We start from the raw sequence: 20836 nt of genomic DNA, 5'->3' as shown, positions 1-20836 counted from the left end.
CCGGAGCATCCAGTCAAAATTCATACAGGCACATTGAGTGCGAGGATTGAACCTGCATCCCTGGAGCTGCCCTTTCACAGAAGACCACGAGGACACTTAAGACCAGGAAAACCCTCCAAATTCCAAATCATGCAGATCGGTTGGTTGATTGGCCTCTGTAAGTTTTCCCTGGTGTGGAGTGGATGAGAAGAACTGAGTGGGGGAGGGTGTTCAGATGAGGGGGAATTGATGAGTACGTGGGAGAGGATGAATTACTGAGAAATGTCAGTAAGTAGGAAGGATGGGATTGCTCTGAGAACCAACGTAGATTTGATGGGCCAAGTAGCTTCCTTTTATCTTGTATGAAATCGAAATACTATGGATTCGTGTTATTTGGCCATTGGTTAATCGGGGCAGCCATTCATTTGGGACAACTCATAAAGAACAAAATCTAAATTGAGAAAATAGCCATGATTCCCTTCATTTAGTTGGGACACTATGCCACTCAATTGGGGCAGGAGACTGTTGCCGAATGGTCTCTCGCCAGTGTCAGTCATGTCACTTGCGTGGCCGTTAGATATCACTCCAAGCTGACAGTGATCAGTATTTAAAAAGCATCACATGCATGTGATTTTTGTCACTGATTGTTGGTGACAAATAAGCAGTAAGACAATTCAGAACTGTTTTGCTCACTGCGGTTTCAAGCATTCAGGCTTGGAGATGCGAGAAGCAGACAGGTGTGAAAATGAGACAATTTCACTACTTCAACGAGTTAGGAATTTGAAAGTATCAACAATCATCTTGAATGTTACAATGAAAGTGAAGATTTGGAAGATGCAGTCACCTAAAACATTGTATGAAGTCATTCCATTATCTGCACAAGGTGTCTTCACTAACTTTGTTCATTTACGCTTAATCAGAAGAACATGGCAGATGAATTCCTCTGTCAATAACTATTAGAAATTATACACAGATTTATAGCACTGTGGAGATATTGGTAGTGTTCTAATTTGTTCTGTATTTCATTTAAATACATAAATTGTTACTCAGTTAAACAGTAATTTATCTTTTTTTTCCTTTTAACTATTTCCATGAAATTTTGGCTATTTGGGACAGCTGCTGATTTGGGCCAAAATATAGTGCTCTTGATATGTCCCAATTAATCAGAATCCACTGTATACAAAATATATATGGAGGGAGAAATGACTTTATGTCGGGGCAAGGAGCACAAAATTGTTGTTGCGTGGAGTACAGAAGACATTTCTTCACACAAAAGGGGGCACATCCCTGATGTTACCTTTACTTATTGAACGGACTCGTATTGAGATGTTTTGTTTTGAAACATAACAAGGAAAGAAACTGGAAGTAGGTGATGGGTAATTTAGCCATAGAACCATCCAATCATTGCAGGCAGAAGTCATTCAGCTCAGTGAATTCATGCCCCTTCCCCTTTCAGCACCCTCACATCACTTTTTAGCCTTATCCGACAAAATCATTTTCCATTTTTAGGGGTTCCACTTTGGCTTCCTTCCATTATTTTTACAGGCAGAGGGTTCAGGTCAAAGCCTTTCTTGCATTCATAAGTGTTTTTTTCAACATTTCTCCATGTATTTTTTTGCTCTTCACTCTAAATGCTTGTGTTTGAAACATCTTGTAGGGGAACAGCTTCTATCTATTTATCCTTTCAAAAACCCATCATGTTCTTCTATACTTCTATCAAGTTAAGGCAAAAATTTTACTTATTCAAGAGTAATAAATTCTGAAATGCAACATTAGCAACAATAGTTTGTATTTGCATGGTGCAGTTTTACATGGCTACTGACAGGTGTGAGAGGAGACAAAAATAGATCCTCTCCGGAGATATTCTGACAGGACACCGGCACGTTGGTTAAATTTCTTGAATATCTGTAGGATCTGGATGACTGGGTACAGAATTGGGGTCCTTGTTTAAGAAGGGATACTAATGCTCTTGGAATAGCTTAGAGGATGGTTTCTTGGCTAATAACTGACATGGGCTGGTTGAATTATGAGGAAAAGTTGGACAGGCTGGTGTCAATTTGATTGAAACATGCAAAATCTTGAGGAGTTTTAAGAGTGCCACTGTGCAAAGTGTATTTCCTCTTGTGGGAGAATCTAAAACTTGGTCACTTAAAAAAATAAGGGCTTTCCCATTTAAGAAAACAAAAAGGCGATTTTATTTCTTTCAGTGTCTGGAACTTTCTTTCTCAAAGGGCAGTGGAAGCAGAGTCTTTGGATCATTTTGAGGCAGAAATAAATGGAATATTGACAAGAAAGGGTGCGAAAGGTTACCTTGAGGTAACCATGAGGTTACCATGACAACAAGGTTATAATCAAATCATCCATGATTATATTACATGGAAGAGTTGGATCAAGAGACCCAGTGGTCTAGTCCTAACTGAAATGTGTGATTATATGTTCACACAAGAGAAAGAAAGAGAGCTGAGTATTCAACATCAACAACCTTTTTAAGAAACACCCCGGATGCAAGAAGATGCCTCAAGGTTCTTCACAAGAATAATATAATGCAAAATTTTTAACTCAAGGTCATCAAGGCAGTGAAACGACAATACAGGGAGAAGATCCAGACACAACTTTTCACCAAAAACACACACAGCTTATGGCAAGGTCTGCACACCATCGCAGACTTCAAAGCTAAGTGCAGTGGTGCTGCCAACATCGCTGCCTCTCTCCCAGATGAGCTAAATCTTTCTTACGCTCGGTTCAATGTCGCCAACACTGAACCCCCGAGGAGAGCACATTGGTCATCTCTGAGGCTGAAGTACGCAGGTGTTTCCAATGAGTGGACAGTCGCAAGGCTGCAGGACTGGACAGCATTCCAGGGCAGGTACTCAGGATGTGCACGGCACAACTGGCAGGTGTGTTTACAGACATTTTTAATCTCTCCCTCTCCCAGTGCAGAGTGCCCTCCTGCTTCAAAACATCCACCATTGTTTTGTACCTAAAAAGACCAAGCTAACATGTCTGAACGATTGGTGTCCTGTCACAATCACCTCAATAATAAGCAAATGCTTTGAGAGGCTGGTCAAGGACTACATCTGCAGCTTGCTACCACCCACCCCTACAATTCGCCTACCGTCACAACCGATCGACAGATGACACAATAACCACAGCTCTACACACTGTCCCTACACACCTGGAGAAGAAGGATGCTTATGTGAGAATGCTGTTCTTGGACTACAGTTCAGCATTCAACACCATAATTCCCTCCAGACTTGACAAGAGGCTCAGAGACCTCAGCCTTCACATTGCCCTCTGCAGCAGGATCTTGGACTTCCTATCAGATCGCTGACAGGAGGTAAGACTGGGGTCCCTCATCTCTGCCCCTCTGACCTTCAATACAGGTGCCCCTCAGGGCTGTGTACTAAGCCCCTCCCTTACTCTGTGTACCTATGACTGCGTCACCACCCACAGCTCCAATCTGCTAATTAAATTTGCTGATGATATTACATTAATTGGCTTTATCTCAAATAATAACGAGACAGCTTACAGAGGAGAAGTCATCACCCTGATGAAATGGTGCCAAGAAAACAACCTCTCCTTCAATGTTGCAAAAACATAGGAGCTGTTTGGGGACTACAGGAGGAATAGAGAAGGGCTAACCCCTATTGACATCAACAGATCTGGGGTTAAGAGGATGAACAGCTTTAAGTTCCTCGGCATATGCATCACTGAGGATCTCACGTGGTCTGTATATGCCGGCTGTGTGGTGAAAAAAACACAACAGCGCTGTTTCACCTCAGACAGTTGAAGAAGTTTGGCATGAGTCTCCAAATCCAAAGAACTTTCTACAGGAACACAATTGAGAGCATCCTGACTGGCTGCATCACTGCCTGGTTACGGGAACTGTACTTCCCTGAATTGCAGGACTCTGCAGAGAGTGGTGCGGACAGCCCAGCACATTTGTAGATGTGAACTTCCCACTATTCAGGACATTTACAAAGACAGGTGTATAAAAAGGGCCCGAGGGATCATTGGGGACCTGAGTCCAGCTGCTACCATCCGGGAAACGTTACTGCAGCATAAAAGCCGGGACCAACAGGCTCCGGGACAGCTTCTTCCACCAGGCCATCAGACTGATTCATTCATGCTGACACAATTGTATTGCTATGTTATATTGACTGTGCTGTTGTACATACTGTTTATTACAAATTACTATAAATTGCACATTGCACATTCAGATGGAGACGTAACGTAAAGATTTTTACTCCTCATATATGTGAAGGATGTAAGAAATGAATTCAATTCAATCAGGCTTGTTTGAAAAAATCTCGACCCAGTTATCATCAGCAAATAACTTGCAGCACCGGGGATTCTAATACACTCGATCACTGCTGTACTATGATTAGAAATGCCAACAATTACATGCCTGGACCGCATTTTGGGACATCGCATCACTTGGCTGACCTCCTACCTGATCCAGGCAGAGGCTGCAGAGATTAGGACAACAAAGAGGTGGTCATGGGAGGCAAAGGAATGTCTGAAGCATTGCTTCAAGTCGGTGGACTGGGGCATGTTCAAGGACTCATCAGAAGATCTGACTGAACGTACCACAGTTGTCATAGACGTTATAAAAACTGTAGTAGACAAGTGTTTCCCCACAAAATCATTCAGAGCCCTCTCCAACCAGAAGCCCTGGATGGACCATGAGTTCCATAATCTGCTGAGAGCCAGATCAGTGGCATTCAGGTCTGGCCAACAACTAAGATACAAGAGGTCCAGGTATGATCTCCAGAAAGCCATCTCACATGCAAAGAGACAATTCTGAACCAAACTTGAATCACCAAGTGACATAGGTGATAACAAGGCCTCGCTCCCAGTTGAGCTCAATGTCTTCTATGCTTGCTTTGACAGAACACTCACGAGCTTCCACACTACCCGATGACCCTGTGATTTCAGTCTCTGAGGCCAATGTGAGAGCATGCTTCAGAGGGTGAACCCACTGAGAGCATTGGCCCAGATGGGGCACCTGGTCGAGTATGAAAGAACCATGCAGATCAACTGGCTGGAATGTTCACTGAGACCTTTAACCTCCTGCTTTGGCAGTCTGAGGTACCCACCTGCTTCAAGCAGGCTTCAGTTATACCTGTGCACAAGAAGAAGGTGGAAATCTGCCTCAATATTTTTAAAGCGGCAGTTTGCTGTGATGCAGAATGTGTTGCTTAAAAGAAGCAGATTCAGCAATAACTTTGGAGACACAGTCACAGAGCACGGAAAAGGGCCTTCAGCCCAACCGGTCCATGCTGACCAAGAGTCCCACTGAAGTTAGTCCCACTTGCCCGCAATTAGCCCATATCCTTCTAAACCTTTCCTATCCATGTCTCTGTCCAAATATTGTTAATGTACCGACCTCGACTACATCTTCTGGCAGCTCATTCCATATACTGACCACTCACTGGGTGAAAACGTTGCTCTCAAGTTCCTTTTAAATCTCTGTCCTCTCACCTTAAACCCATACCCTCAGGTTCTTGATTTCCCAACCCTGAGGAAAAGACCCAGTGGAAAGCAGCCAACCTAATCAAAGTTCAAGGTTCAAAGTTCAAAGCACCATTATTACCAAACAATGTATAAATTATCGTCTCCTTACAGGCAGCCACGAAACAATAAACCCAAAAGAACCCATTAAAAAGAGACCAACAAACATCCAATACGCAGTGAGAGAGAAAAAAACACAAATCATGTTAACAATAAAAGCAAGCATTCAGAATGAAAGTGAGTCCATAGACATGAAGCTGGAGCAGCCTGGAGCAGGCCGACACCCTCAGCCTCAGTTCATCACACAGTGGAGCTTGCAGCCTGAGTAGGCCTCAGCCTCAGCCTCAGTGCAGCGAAGAGCAGAGTAAATATTGTGGAGCAGCGAGAAGAACCAGCCTGACACTTGCCTCTGGTCCCAACACCCTGCCTTTTCAATCCATCTCTCTCCACTGCCCATTACGCTGCTGGCATTTACGGCAGTAATGAAGGTCCTCCATCTCTGGCATAATTCAGGGCTTCCTTCATTGTGTCGGTTGCTCAATCTCCACTGCTGTCAGTCATGCAACTTCCAGGCGGAGACACAGGAATTCTATCGCACTCAGATGTAGAGGGATTCTTCATCGCTGTTTCTGTAACAATTTTGTTTTACTTGTCAGGGGTGTTAGCCCTGAGCTGAACCCCCGAACCTAGATTTCTGGTGAACCACTCTTAGTCTGCCCTCTACCCTTTGACCTGTTTGGCCTGGGTGACCCCACCAAGAGCCAAAGCATAAAGCCCTGACTCCAGCCAACACAGCTTTCTGGGTCACTGGGGTAGGCAAGCCCCCAAACACTTTGACAAGGTTGTGGTCCTCTTGGAGGTTCAATTCATCTGGCCTGGTGTTTAAATTGTCCAAACATGGGTCATTCCATGCTCTAAGACCCGGTATTCTCTGGGCCTGTACCGCGCCGCCACTTTCCAGCCCGTACCCGGTCTTTCCAAATCGGCCCTGCCCTTAGGTTGATCAAACCTCACTCGCAGTTTAGGTGGATGGGCTCCTCCTAAATTCTTCCGCTTCGCACATTCAAGTCCATCTCGACCTCGCTCCAATATTGCATCGCACGTTTCGACCCTCGAGTCAGCCTTGCCTTCTCTCATCTCTTCATTGTTTGCAGTGATCGTTTATCACTATTTTCCACAGAAAAATTGCATTAAAATGACTTTATTACTTACACCCTTCATATACATAAGGATTAAAAATCTTTTATGTTATGTCTTTGTCTAAACTTGTCTAAATGTGCAATGTGCAATTTACAGTAATTTGTAATAAATAATATGTACAACAGGATAGTCAATATAATATAGAAATACAATTGTATCAGTGTGAATTAATCAGTCTGATGGCCTGGTAGAAGAAGATATCCTGGAACCTGTTTATGCTGCGGTACCGATTCCCAGATGGTAGCAGCTAGAACAGCTGGAACACTGAAAAGGTATTATGAATAAAGCATTTAGTTGTACTTCTTGCTTTTTGAACCATTATTAAGCTGTTGCCATCTTCAGTAGCTCCATCTTAAACTGGAAGTTCCCTAGCAGAAGATAAAAAAGCTTGAAAACACACTACCAGGCTCAAGGACAGCTTCTATCCTGCTGTTATAAGGCTCTTGAATGGACTTCTTTTATGTTAAAGATGAACTTTTGATCCTGCTTTTCTTTGCCATTGTTCTTGCATTTTATTAGTCAGCAGCTCTACATTTTCTTTGTAACTGTAACACCATATTCTGCGTTCTGTTAATGTCTTTCTCTTATACTACTTCAAAGAACTGAAATTTTGGAATGATCTGTATTGATGGCATGTGAAGTTTTTCCACTGTATCTCAGTACATGTAACAATAATAAACCAATACCAATAAATTGGTTGGATTGCAGCTACAGTATTGTGTACAGTTCTGATCAGCACAGGAAGGATATGGTCGTGTTAGAGAGAGTGCAGAAGAGATTCACCAGGCTGTAGCCTGGGATGGAGGGCTAAAGTTGTAAGGAGAGATTGGATAGGCAGGGCTTTTACTCACTGAAATGTAGGGGGTCGAGGGATAACCTCATCAGGTTTACAAAACTATGAGGCACATGGATAGGACAGATGGGTAAAGTCTTTTCCCAGAGCAGAGGGGTCTAGAACAAGAGGACATAGGTTTAAGATCAGAGGGGAGAAATTTGAAGGAGGTCTGAGGAGTAAGGCAATGATGAACATCAATGAGCAGCATGCAAATGATGGGCTGAACGGCCTGTTTCCACTACGTCCTCTGGAGTGGTTTGCTGTAGTGGAAGCAGGCTGTTCAGCCCATCATTTGTGTGCTTCTTATTGTACCTATGTACCCTATATGCCCAGAGGCAGCACTGCTACTGAGGTGGACCAGACATGGGCGAATTAGGACTCTGGCAGCATGGCTCTGGACATTTAAGTGTGGTGTACTTATAAAACTTAGTCACTGATGTTTTGATTTTTGGACAAATGCTCGGTACTAAGTGCACTTCTGAGAGTAGGAAGTTGCCAAAAGGATCAGAAAGACAAACAAAGGAGCAAATACTCTTGCATTTCGATGGATACTTGGATAGGAAATTACTAGAGGGGCTGGGCCAATGGTGAGGTAATGGGATTAATATAGGTTGTCCTCGTGGTTGGCATGGGTCCCCCTTCCCACTCTCAGTATATAATAGAGACCCATATCAGAATCAGGTTCATCAGCACACACACATGTCACGAAATTTGTTTTTTTTTGCTGCAGCAATTCAATGCAATACATAAAATTACTAAAGTACTGTCCAAAAGTCTTAGGCAACCTAACGATACATACTGGATATGGTTGGTGCCATCCGATGGCTACAGAGTATGTGTGTTATTGTCAGTCAGGAACTGTTATTGAGTATCCTTTATCATGTCCAGCTGGGTTTGAAGCACACCACTGCTTGTTGTCTTAGGACACAAGCTGAGGAAGAGTGTCTCAGAGTCACTCTGTTAGCCTCTATTTAATAGTCATCAAGTCATAGAATCAAATAGAATGGAAATGGGCCCTTCAGCCTGACTAGTTCATGCTGACCAAGATTACCATTTAAGATAATCTCATTTGCCCAGGTTTGGCCCATTCCCTCTAAACTTTTCCAATCCATGTACCTGTCCAGGTACCTTTTAAAGATTGTCAATGTGCCTTCCTCAACCACTTTCTCGAACAGTTCATTCCATATACTGACCATCCTCTGGTCAAAACGGCTGCAAATTCACAAATATATTCCTTTGCCTCCTCTGTCAATTTTGGTTCCTGAACCTCCTGGTAGTGGAAAACACAGAACCAAAGTCAATTCACATTCCTTCAGGTAATACACTAGTGTGGCCTGTTTGTAATTTGTCAGAGACAGGACCGCGGTGTCCACAGGCAGCTCTGTGGTGTTAAAGCCCAAGGTAGGCAGACTGATAAGATGTAAGAAGGAAATAAATTTTTTAAAAAACACTTTAAATTTTTTGAACTGTAAAATACTTTGGGAAGTCCTGATATCAAGGAATGCCATCTCTATAAATGTCATATTGTCATACTTCCTTAGACGATGGCTATTTGCCCCTTTCAGTCATGTTGGGTCTCAGAGCAATCACATCAATCATGCTTGTCCACTTATTTCCCTGTAGTCTTTCCTCTCATATGACCCCTCACACCACCTCCCCACAAACACCGCCCCCCCCCCAATTCTTTGGCCACCCAACAACCCCAGCATACCTACTCCTTTGCATGCCTTTCTGATCCTCTTGGCATCTTCTTCTTCGCTGAAGTGCACGTGGTATTGAGCACTTGTCTGCAAAGTAAAACATCAGTTAATGACGTCCTTAAGTGCACCAGGGTTTATATGATAACGATGAGAAAGGGATAGGGAACTACACTCATTTATCCAAAGCTTTCCCAGAATCCTAATCCACTCCTATTTGGTTCCACCTCAGAAGCAGTGCTGCCTCTGGCCACATAGGCAGCAGGACAGACTGAAAGGCTTGTTTCCATGCTGTAAATGTGTAAGGTGGTGGCTCATTTATTGATACTGTCTGGGAGGTAAAATTCGCAGGGTTCTTCTGTTAAGCTTCTGGCCCACTGGCCTCATTTTCTTAATGTGTTAAACTGGTGGTACCAGAAAGTAGAGCTGAACCACCAGGCCCAACGTGAGCCAAGCAGGATTCAACTACATGTGTTAGATTCAGGTTGGGCAGGGTATATAGTATATTCTAACAGGACGTAAGTTGAATTGGTATAAATGGCCCAGTACTTTATCAATAAAATTCAGCAATTGTGAGTCTTTTCCATATTATCTCTGACTTTGTTGGGATGACTTCACATGAAAAACAGATTGCTATGTTTAGTGTGGTGATCAGGTTGGGTGTGCTAAAAATTATGTCCTTGAGCTTGGGTCAACTTTGGATTGACTGTAGTTAAGGTGGGAGGGATTTGCCATGGTTAGTTTTGGTTGGCCTTGGAGACACGAGAAACTTCAGATGCTGAAATTTGAAACAAAAAAGAGAGTTGCTGGAGGAACTCAACTGCTCAGAGGGCAACTGGGGAGGGAAATGGACTGTTGAGATTTTGGGTCGAGATCTTTCATATAATTTATGTTAATTAAGTTTATGTTAACTTATGTGTGTCTTCATCTTAGAATATGCTGTGCTACTGCTGCAAAAAGCAAATTTTCATTGGGTAGTTATACTGTATATATATGAACATGAAAGCAATGAATTTGAATGATCTAGACTGAAGGAGTAAAGAGGAGAGAGGAGATAGCCTCACATTTCTATAATGGCTATTTACCCTCAATTGTTTCAGTCCCGATGAAAGGTCTCAACCCAAAACATTGACAGCCTCTTTCCCTCTACAGATGCAGCCTGACACAGTGAGTTACTCCAATAGTTTGTCTTTTGACTGAAATTGGGTTCGGCTTGATGTGGTCATCAGCTTCAGATTGGACATGGCCAAACTAGTTTCAAATTGGCCATAGTTGTGTTGGGTTCTGATTGGCCTTGGTAGGCTAAGGTTGTATTTGGTTTGGCCTCACTTAGGTAGAGTTCAGATTAGTCATGGTCTGGTTGGATTTGGATTGGCTGTGGTCGGTCAAAGCTGGATTGAGATTGCCCATAGTCATGCTAGGTTTGGGTTAGCTATGACTGGAAAGCAAGAAAATGTGGACGATGAAAATCTGCAATAAAAATGGGCATTACTGGACTGTCAGGCAGCATTTCTGGAGCAAGAAGTAGAGTTTTATCAGTTTTTAAGACTTTTGTTAGCTCTGAAAATTAATGTGATTAATTTGCAGAGAGCAGGAGGAATGAAGAGAACAAAGGTCATGGTCAGGATAGGTTTGGATTGGGTTTTAATTTAATACCCGAGAAGCCCACTACAAGAAGTATCTTGGGTTGGTTTGCTACGTTAAGTATAATTTGTTGTTGTCCCCTACAGATGTAAAGAATTGTACATCATAATGTAAATGCATACTTCAACAGCTGAGGATCAAAGATGACTAATGACTACAAATCATTCAAAATCTTATCCCAACAAAGAAAAAACTTGGAACACTCTCTCCCGTCTCCTTTCAGTCAAATTCTGGCTTGGTTTAATCTTCCTAATCCCTCCAAGTCCCTATTGGACCAAGAGATGTCTTTGACTTCTTAGGCAGTCTCTTGGGTTGGAGAATGACTTGCTTCCATTTCACTTTGTGTTTTCCGAGGTGGGTGGTAAGACCAATCAGCTAAAAAGCACCAACACTCTATGATTCTTTTTGTTCCTGCTTAAGGTCCATTTAGGTTCATGTTCTTATTAAATCACAAGCTCAATCCTATACAAATTTCCTCCCTCCCAATCAAATTCCGTTGCACCCTATCAGCATATTGCAAGGATAAATGAGAACAATATAAGTCAGCTTAATTATATTCCTTTGTACTTATCATACTGTAACCCTTATTGGTGCACAAAATTGCATAAAAGGGAACACAATGTCTCATTCATCAGACCATGTGGTGTGGAAGGAGGTTCCATTTCATAGGATCACAAGAGGCCACAGAGAGTTATCAACTCAGCCAGCTCCATCTCGGGCATGACCCTCCCCACCACGAAGGACATTTTCAGGAGTTGGTGTCTCAAGAATGCAGCAGCATCCGGAACATGCCCTTTTCTCAATATTATCATTGGGGGAGAAGATACAGGAGCCTGAAGACCCACACTCAGAGATTCAGGGAAAGCTCCTTCCCCTCCACCATCAGATTTCTGAATGTCCTTAAATCCATGAACACTATCTTCTTATTCCTTTTGTTTAACATTATTTATTTACTTCTGTAATTTATGATAATTCTGTCTTTGTAATGTACTTCTGCTGCAAAGCTACGAATTTCATGTCACATATGTCAGTGATAATAAACTTGGTTTGGGTTTTGATTCTGAAGTGGTTGAGCTAACTCTACACATTATGTCTGATTATCCAGCATTTAAACATCACTCAGGGAAGCAGACAGATGGATTACAACCTCTCTCATGCTTTTATCCTTGTAAATGCTCTCTCTGGAAGCAGGCTTTACTTTTGTCTCCACCTACTTAGGAGGAAAGGGTTGTTTTTCATCTTAATAGTGAATAAGTTTCTCCACAAGATAAAGTATCCCCCTTATATCTGTCATAAGAATCTTCTAATCATAAATAGCTCTTAGTTTTTTTTTAGATATATATCTTTGTGAGATGCCGACACCTGTGTATTTAATATGCATTTCTGGAGGCAGCTAAGGGAAAACTACTTTGGTGAATTTGCAGTCACACAGAGGCCAAATCTGTTGAGGAAACAGGTTTCCTCCTCGGTTTTCACAGCAAAATTTCATGGTTATCATTGAAACTGGCTCAGATCAGCTTTATTTTAGATCCCATGTTTACTTAATTACTTGAATTTAAACTTCCACAGCTCCCATGGTGGATTTGATCAAAGATAAGCGAAGGGGCAGGCAGCTTTAAGGATGTAGAGAGTCTGCAGAAGAACTTGGACAGATTAGGAGAACGGGCGAAGAAGTGGCAGATAGAATTCGGTGTAGGGAAGAGTTTGGAGCTGCAGTTCGGTAGAAGAAATAAAGGGATAGGCTATTTTCTAAACAGGGAGTTGATTCAGAAAATGGAGGTGCAAAGGTACTTAGCGATTCCTGGCAGGTTACCCTGCGGTAGTGAGGAAGGCAAATGCAACATCAGTATTCCTTTTGACAGGACTGGAATATAACAGCAACAATCTAATGATGAGGCTTTATCAGGCATTGGTCAAACTACACTTGGAGTATTGTGAGCAGTTTTGGACCCTTTATCTAAGAAAGAATGTGCTGACATTAGAGAGGGTCCAGAGGAAGTTTATGAGAATGATCCTGAAAATGAAAGGGTTAACATATGAGGAGTATTTGATGGCTCTGGTCCTATACTTGGCTTTTGTTTATAAGAATAAGGAGGGATCTCATTGAAACCTATTAAATATTGAAAGGCCCAGAGTAGATATAGAGAGGGTGTTTTCAATAGCTGGTGAGTCTAGGACCAGAGGGCAGAGCCTCAGAATATAAATTTATCCCTTTAGAACAGAGGTGTGGTGAATTTCTCTTGCCAGAGGCTGGTGAATCTGTGGAATTCAATGCCACAGATGGCTGTGGAGGCCAAGTCATTGGGTATATTTAAAGTGGAGGTTGATAGGTTTCTAATTGTAAGGGTGGCTGCAAGGTTACAGGCAGAAGGCTGGAGAATGGGGTTGAGAGGGAAAATGGCTGAGAAGGTTTGATGGGCTGAATGGCCTAATTCTGCTCCATTGTCTTATGGACTAGTACAGTAACTTAACCTCCATACCACCATACAGTAGCATATCTTTATACTCTCGTAACCGGGGAGAAGTTCTACAGGCTCATTACTCCTTAACAAGCATAGGAACGGGAGGAGGCATTATAATCTGGTTGCCCACTTGTGGCCTAACTTTACATCCTGGACACCTCCTTTCATCAACATCCTTGTAAATGATCTCTTGCATCTTCTACCGTGCATAACATCTTTTTATACAGCACAGATTATACACAGTGCAGACGTTGTTACGTGACTGGACGTCCAAGTTTAAACAAGACTACATGGGTGTCATCAAAAAAAAAATGCCAAGGACGCGTTACATTCTGGAAAAGGTCCATGGGTTCACAACCACTGATCACAAGCAACCTGGACAACTCATTTTTGTTGCACCAGAATGCTCATGCTGTTTGGTAAACACTTCTGTGAGAGCTTTTCTGTAATTTGGTTGTAAAGCTTGCTTTATGCTTTTGTACCGTGCAGTGTCTAACACACTAATCAGATTTTGTTGACTCAGATACCACAAGTTACTTTATTAGCTGATAATATGGTAGGGGTGAATCTTCTTTCAGTACATGGCCTGCTGGAATTCAGGTCAAGAATCCAATTGTTGAAAGTTATTACTTCATCTCAGTCTATTCCTGGCATTTAACTAGAGCATTTATTGTTGCATATCCTCCTTTTCTAGGGTGTAAGACTGAGTACTCAACTATCATGAACTGCTGAAAGAGAATAGGAGAGAGAAAAATGAGAACAGGAGCTCTCTGGCCGGTATCCCAAGAGCGCAGCCTAGAAGACGAGCGTGCCCTCGGGGTTCTGAGGATTCGCAGCCCTGGGGATGAGCCGATTCTATGCCGGTGCTGCTGAATGAGGTGTCGCAGGAGAAAACAGAACAGGACATTGGAGGGCTCTGTACCTGGATCACCCTTTCTCTCTCTTGTTGATGGGGAGAGTTTGTTGCTGATTCTCAAGTCAGAGCACTCGGGGGGGAAAAACACAACGCGGCAGACTTCAAAGCTATAAGTCAGCGAGTTGTTTTGTCAATATCTCACCCTCCACTGAGTGATACCTCTCTGCCCCTTTATTAGGGGGAGAGAGAGAGCCTGTGGTATGTCGAATTGTCAGCTGAACGATTAGTCTTGTACTGCAGGTCATGGTGTCTCTTGGGGACTTTGCTATTGCTTGCTTGGTGGGTAGAGGGTGCTGCTCCTTTTTGCTGAATTAACTGGAGAGGGAGAGAGTCAATGCTTTGCTGCTGCTTGTGCGTGGCGGGGAGGGGAGTAGGGGTGGCTTTGGGGTTCTGTAGTCCATCAACAACAACCTCTTATTCTGTGTCAGCAAGACCAAGGAGCCGATTATTGACATCGAGAGAAAGAAACTGGAGGTCCATGAGCCAATCCTCATCAGAGGACCGGAGGTGGAGAGGGTCAGCAACTTTAAGTGCCTCGATGTTATTACTTCGGAGAACCTGTGTCCTGGGCCCAGCACCTAAGTGCGATTATGAGGAAAGCATGGCAGTGCCTCCACTTCCTTAGGAGTTTGCGAAGACGTGACATGACTTCTAAAACTTTGACGAACCTATAGATATGTAGTGGAGAGTACACTGACTGGCTGCATCACAGCCTGGTATGGAAACACCAATGCCTTTGAATGGAAAATCCTACAAAAAGTAGTGGATGCAGAGCAGTCCGTCACAGGCAAAGTCCTCCCCACCACTGAGCACATCTACATGAAACACTGTCACAAGGAAGCAGCATCCATCATCAGGCATCCCCACCACCCAGGACATGTTCTCTTTCCACTGCTGCCATCAGGAAGAAGGTACAAGAGCCTCAGGACTCACACCACCAGGTTCAGGAACAGATACTACTCCTCAACCATTAGACTCTTAAACCAAAGGGGACAACTTCACTCAGCTTCACTTGCCCCATCATTGAATGTTCCCACAACTAATGGACTCACTTTCAAGGACTCTTCATATGCCCTGGATATTTATTGCTTATTTATTTATTATTATCATTTCTTCTTTTTGAATTGGCACAGTTTCTTGTCTTCTGCACTCTGCTTGAATGTCCTAGTTGGTTGGTCTTCAACTGATTCTGTTATGATTATTATTCCATAGATTTATTGAGTATTCCCACAAGAAAATGAATCTCAGGGTTGTATATAGTGACATATATATACGATAATATATTTACTGTGAACATTGAAGTTATGGTATAAATATCCACAACCAAAACCTCTTGCACCAGCTTCTCCATTCAATCTTTCCCAAACTTTCCTGGAGGCACACCCCTTCCGAATGAGCCATCAAGCAGCCCTATCAGCATTCTATACTTTATCTCATTAAAGTTTATCGTTTTACTAATGTTAAGTAATCTGTAAATCTGCTTATCACTGATGAAAATAGTTTTGTTTCAGCTGCCTTATCTACAAACGGATTACTCACTTCAGTGCTTTGTAAAAACAAATTATTGTTGTTAAAGACACAGTAAACAAATGATTTAGTGTTTCATCTCTCTCCTCCCCGTCACCCATGCTCCTGCTCCCCTTGGTGACCAAGGCTTTGGCAGCACCCAGAAGTATGAGTGTGGTGACCTCCAAGATCTCCTGGTGCTGGCTCCAACGTGAATGAGGCTACACCTGGCATTCATCTGGGGTTGTGACCATAGCTCAGGTCTTCCTGGAAGATCATGTGTGGGCTGTGTCCAGCCAGGGGCACATCAAATGGTGTCGGTATGGATGCTCTTTGCTGGGCTGACTCTTATTATCAGCTGTGGGGAGATGCGTTGATATGAGGGGAACAGGGTCACCAGGGAGATGATGGTGGGAATTAATAGTGTCATCTTCATCTACAGGATGCACTGCAGCAAATCAACAAGATGCCTCATCCATCACCTTCCAAACCCTGACCTCTACTAGCTCGAAACACAAGAGAAGCAAAAGCGTGAAACAGCCCTTGTCTGGAAGTTGAACACCACCTTGACTTGGAAATGTATCACTGTTCCTTCACTGTCGCTGGCTCGGAATCCTGAAATGGACTCCTTCACAGCATTGTGGGTATACCCACACCTCCAGGACTGCGGTGCTTCATAAAAGCTGCTCACCACTCTCTTCTCAAGGTTCAGGTGGGGACGAGCAATTGAATCCTGGCTGCAAATGAAAAAAAATGGCATCCTTTGAAGGAATGAAAACATCTTTGAAAATGGAAATTTGGATATCGAACCATGAAGAGATATATTAACTCAGGACATCCAAGTGCTGTTGAGTCATTCCGAGATAATATTTAACTTGTTCATTTTTACGCATTGATGGTGATTCACCAGTCAGTGCTTTTGCTTTTGAATCATTTTGAAGTCTCGATCCATAACCTACTGAGTTAACAATCCAGTGCATTAATGAAGGGGATTTACATTGTCAGAGTGACCACATTTCACTTGAGATTATTTAATTATATTTTTATTGCGATGCAGCATGGAATAGACCGTTGTGGCACTTTGACCTGTGCCCCCCAACAACCCCGATTTAAGCCTAGCCTAATCACAGGACAATTTACAATGACCAATTAACCTATCAATCGGTACATCTTTGCACTGTGGGAAGAAACTGGAGCTCCTGGAGGAAACCCACACTGTCATGCAGAGAACTTACAGTGGCGGGAAATTGAGGACCTTTTGCCCTCTTCAAGTAGATGCCAATAATTCCACATTTTCAAAGAAATGAAGTCATCAATGGTGTTCATTAGAGGGAAACATTTATTACTCAGTCAACATCCCGAGGCCATTAATCTGATTGTCATAGCATTGATTTTTGTGGGAGCTTGTTGAGTAAAAATTTTTGATTTCCATGTTTTCCACAATACTGCAGTTAATTTTTCAAAAGAACTTTTCATTCATAAAACAGGCCCTTTGGCCCATTAAATCAGTGCTGACTACCAACCACCTATTTGAACCAATTTCACCTTTAATGGATTTTTTAATCTCCCCACGTTCTCATCACCTCCCTCCAGATATATCACTCATCTACACACTCAGAGCAATTTACAGTGGCCGATTAACTGCTCACCTTCATGTTTTTGAGATCTAGAAGAAAACCAGATCACCCATAGAAAATCATAACCACAAGATGCTGGAAATCCTGAGCAACACACACAAAATGCTGGAGGAACTCAGCAAGTCAGGCACAATCCCCTCCAAAGAGCAATTTTGCTTGTCACCCACAGAAAACCCAGGTGGTCACGGGGAGAATGTGCAAACTCCATGCAGACATCAGCAGTGGTTGGTATCGAACCTCGGAGTCTGACACTGCAAGGCTGTAGCTCTACTACGTCGGCCAGTGTGCCGCCTATGCTGGGTTGTTCATAGCAAAACAAGTCAGCCAGTGGTGTAGTGGTATCAGTGCCAGACTTCAAGGCAAGTGCTCCTGAGTTCAGATCTAGCTGTCTCCTTGCACGCTTTCCATCCGCGCTGGGTTGAGTGTCGAGCTAGCAACGTGGCCTCATAAAAAACAGACAAAATGCCAAGGGTGCCGCCTGATGTGCCACAAGGCACGGAAAGGAACAACAGCAAAGTAACATGCAAGTTTGCCTTAAAAATCCTATCCAGTCTCATTGGCTGCAAAGTGTTTTGTGATACCACCACACTCATCCACTCCCCTAACAGCTGGCTAAAACATAGGACTCATGAAAAACATGAAGAGGCCAAGCATCAATGATAATCAATAAAACCTTTAACAATCTTTTTGGAATACTTCATGAAGTTTCCAACTTGATTTAAATGGCTTACAGGAGACAAACACTTGAGCAAATCTCAGAATCGGGAAATTCAGACATAGTGCCCGTTCCAATAGGTTTTGTCTAAGGCCGGATGTATATTTACTTACGTGAGTATTCCCCATTTCACTTCTGTCTCTGTCTACCTTCTGCAGCTCAGTGAGCTATGAGAAATTTGTGGTGCGATTTTTATATAATCTGCAATAAAACCAACCTTTCCAATGACTGGGTGTGCCTTTGCTGTACAGGGGATGGAGTCCAGTGATAAAAAAAAAGTTTCACATAATACCTGACATGTTAACTTGGCTTCAAGATGCGTAGGCAAATAGAAGCAGAGTTCAGGTTATTCACGTCAGTTTCAAAAGATAAGTAAAGCATTGCTTCATTCATCAAGCAAGAAAATTATTACCTGGGTTGTTATCATCGATATCTGCATGATTTGTCACCCTGTGCTTGGTGATCCGTATTTGTTAGGTCCAGCAAAGCTTCAATTTTGAAACAGCTCATTTTCAAACACCTCCATTGTCTTAATCATCCTTATCTCTGTCATCTCTTCCAATTAGAGTCATAGAGTCATGGAGAACTACAGCACAGAAAGAGATCCTTCACCCTATCCAGTCCATGCCAAACTATTATTCTACCTAGACCCATCGACCTGCACTAAGACCATAGTCCTCCACACCCCTCCCATTCATGTACCTATCCAAAGTTCCCTTAAATGTTGAAATCGAGCCTGCATCCACCACTTCCGCTGACAACTTGTTCCACAGACCCAGCACTCCTCACGTTCCCCACAGATTCTATAATGCACGTTGTTCCTCTATTTCTAATCCTGAATTCAATCATCTCCATTTCTACCTTCAGAAACTTGTACCCTAGGAATCCCTAACTTCGCAAATCAATTTCAATCTCAGTCTTAGTATCAATTGCTGTTTGATAACAATTTTGGAATTTACAAACCATGTAAATGATTTGTAACTGAGAACAAATATCTGCAGAAAAGCGTCGTTACAACCTACATATACTGGGCGTCAATGAAAGCAGATGGACAAGGTCTGGCAGACTCAAGGCAGCAATTGGTGAAACGGTTTTATACTAAACTGTTCCAGAGCTGTGTTCTGTCCACACTCCTGTACAGGTCAGATTGCTGGCACATGACAGAGAGTGACCTTGCCAATCATTCCATACCATGAGACTCCAACCTGGCCAAGAAGGATCTCCAACCACGCCTTACTCCCTCAGTGTCATCAAGGGGACGTGGCCACAATCATCATGAGGAACCATTGGAGATGGAGTAGGCATGTGATGAGAAGAGAGGCCAATGCCGTCATCAAGACAGCACTTCATTGGACCCCTGAAGTGCAGAGGAAATGCAGCGGACCAAAGATAACTTGGCGCCATACCGTAGAGGCAGGAATGAGGATACTGAAACACATTGGGGCACTATAGGGAAGATGGCAAAGGACATACAGAGATGGAGAACCTTCATTGCTGCCCTAAATGCCCACGGAGCAATCCGCAATAAGTGAGTGACAGTCTTGTGCAAAATTGCTCCATTGGTAAATGGTAAATTGGTTAATTATTATTAGATGTTGCAAGGTATGGTGAAAAAATTTACTTTGCATGCAATCCATACAGATCAATTCATTACAACAGTGCATTGAGGTTCTACAAGGCAAAACATAAACAGACTGCACAATGAAGTGATACAGTAACAGAGAAAGTGCAATTCAGGCAGATAATAAGAGGTATGAGGTAGATTGTGAGGTCAAGAGTCTATCTTATCATACTTAGAAACATAGAAAATGGGTGCAGGAGTAGGCCATTCGGCCCTTTGAGCCTGCACCGCCATTCAGTATGATCATGGCTGATCATCCAACTCAGAACCCTGTACCAGCCTTCTCTCCATACTCCCGATCCCTTTAGCTACAAGGGCCATCTCTAACTCCCTCTTAAATATAACCAATGGACTGGCCTCAACTGTTTCCTGTGACAGAGAATTCCACAGATTCGCCACTCTCTGTGTGAAGAAGTTTTTCCTAATCTCGGTCCTAAAAGGCTTCCCCTTTATCCTCAAACTGTGACCCCTCGTTCTGGACTTCCCCAACATCGGGAACAATCTTCCTGCATCTAGCCTGTCCAATCCCTTTAGGATTTTATACGTTTCAATCAGATCCCCCCTCAATCTTCTAAATTCCAACAAGTATAAGCCTAGTCAATCCAGTCTTTCATCATATGAAAGTCCTGCCATCCCAGGAATCAATCTGGTGAACCTTCTTTGTACTCCCTCTATGGCAAGGATGTCTTTCCTCAGATTAGGGGACCAAAACTGCACACAATACTCCAGGTGTGGTCTCACCAAGGCCTTGTACAACTGCAGTAGTACCTCCCTGCTCCTGTACTCAAATCCTCTTGCTATAAATGCCAGCATACCATTTGCCTTTTTCACCGCCTGCTGTACCTGCATGCCCACTTTCAATGACTGGTGTATAATGACACCCAGGTCTCGTTGCACCTCCCCTTTTCCTAATCGGCCACCATTCAGATAATAATCTGTTTTCCTGTTTTTGCCACCAAAGTGGATAATCTTAGTTATCCACATTAAATTGCATCTGCCATGAATTTGCCCACTCACCTAACCTATCCAAGTCACCCTGCCATCCTCTTAGCATCCTCCTCACAGCTAACACTGCCGCCCAGCTTTGTGTCATCCGCAAACTTGGAGATG

General features: G+C 43.0%; 1 protein-coding gene across 1 annotated transcript in view; it reads right to left on the bottom strand.

Moving 5' to 3' along the window:
* Positions 1-18348, bottom strand: part of LOC134350623 (annexin A13-like) — a 56297-nt gene extending 37949 nt beyond the window's left edge. The window contains exons 1-2 of the mRNA XM_063056106.1: positions 18219-18348; positions 9240-9315 (exon numbers count right to left, since the gene is read on the bottom strand). Coding sequence (XP_062912176.1) covers positions 9240-9315; positions 18219-18233 — 91 coding nt within the window. The 5' untranslated portion in view covers positions 18234-18348. The remainder of the gene's footprint in view (positions 1-9239; positions 9316-18218) is intronic.
* Between the last annotated feature and the right edge of the window lie 2488 nt (positions 18349-20836).

Source organism: Mobula hypostoma, chromosome 1 (assembly GCF_963921235.1).
Source record: "Mobula hypostoma chromosome 1, sMobHyp1.1, whole genome shotgun sequence".
Classification (NCBI taxonomy): domain Eukaryota; kingdom Metazoa; phylum Chordata; class Chondrichthyes; order Myliobatiformes; family Myliobatidae; genus Mobula; species Mobula hypostoma.
Note: the sequence above shows the minus strand (reverse complement) of the source record. Positions and strands in the feature narration are given on the sequence as shown.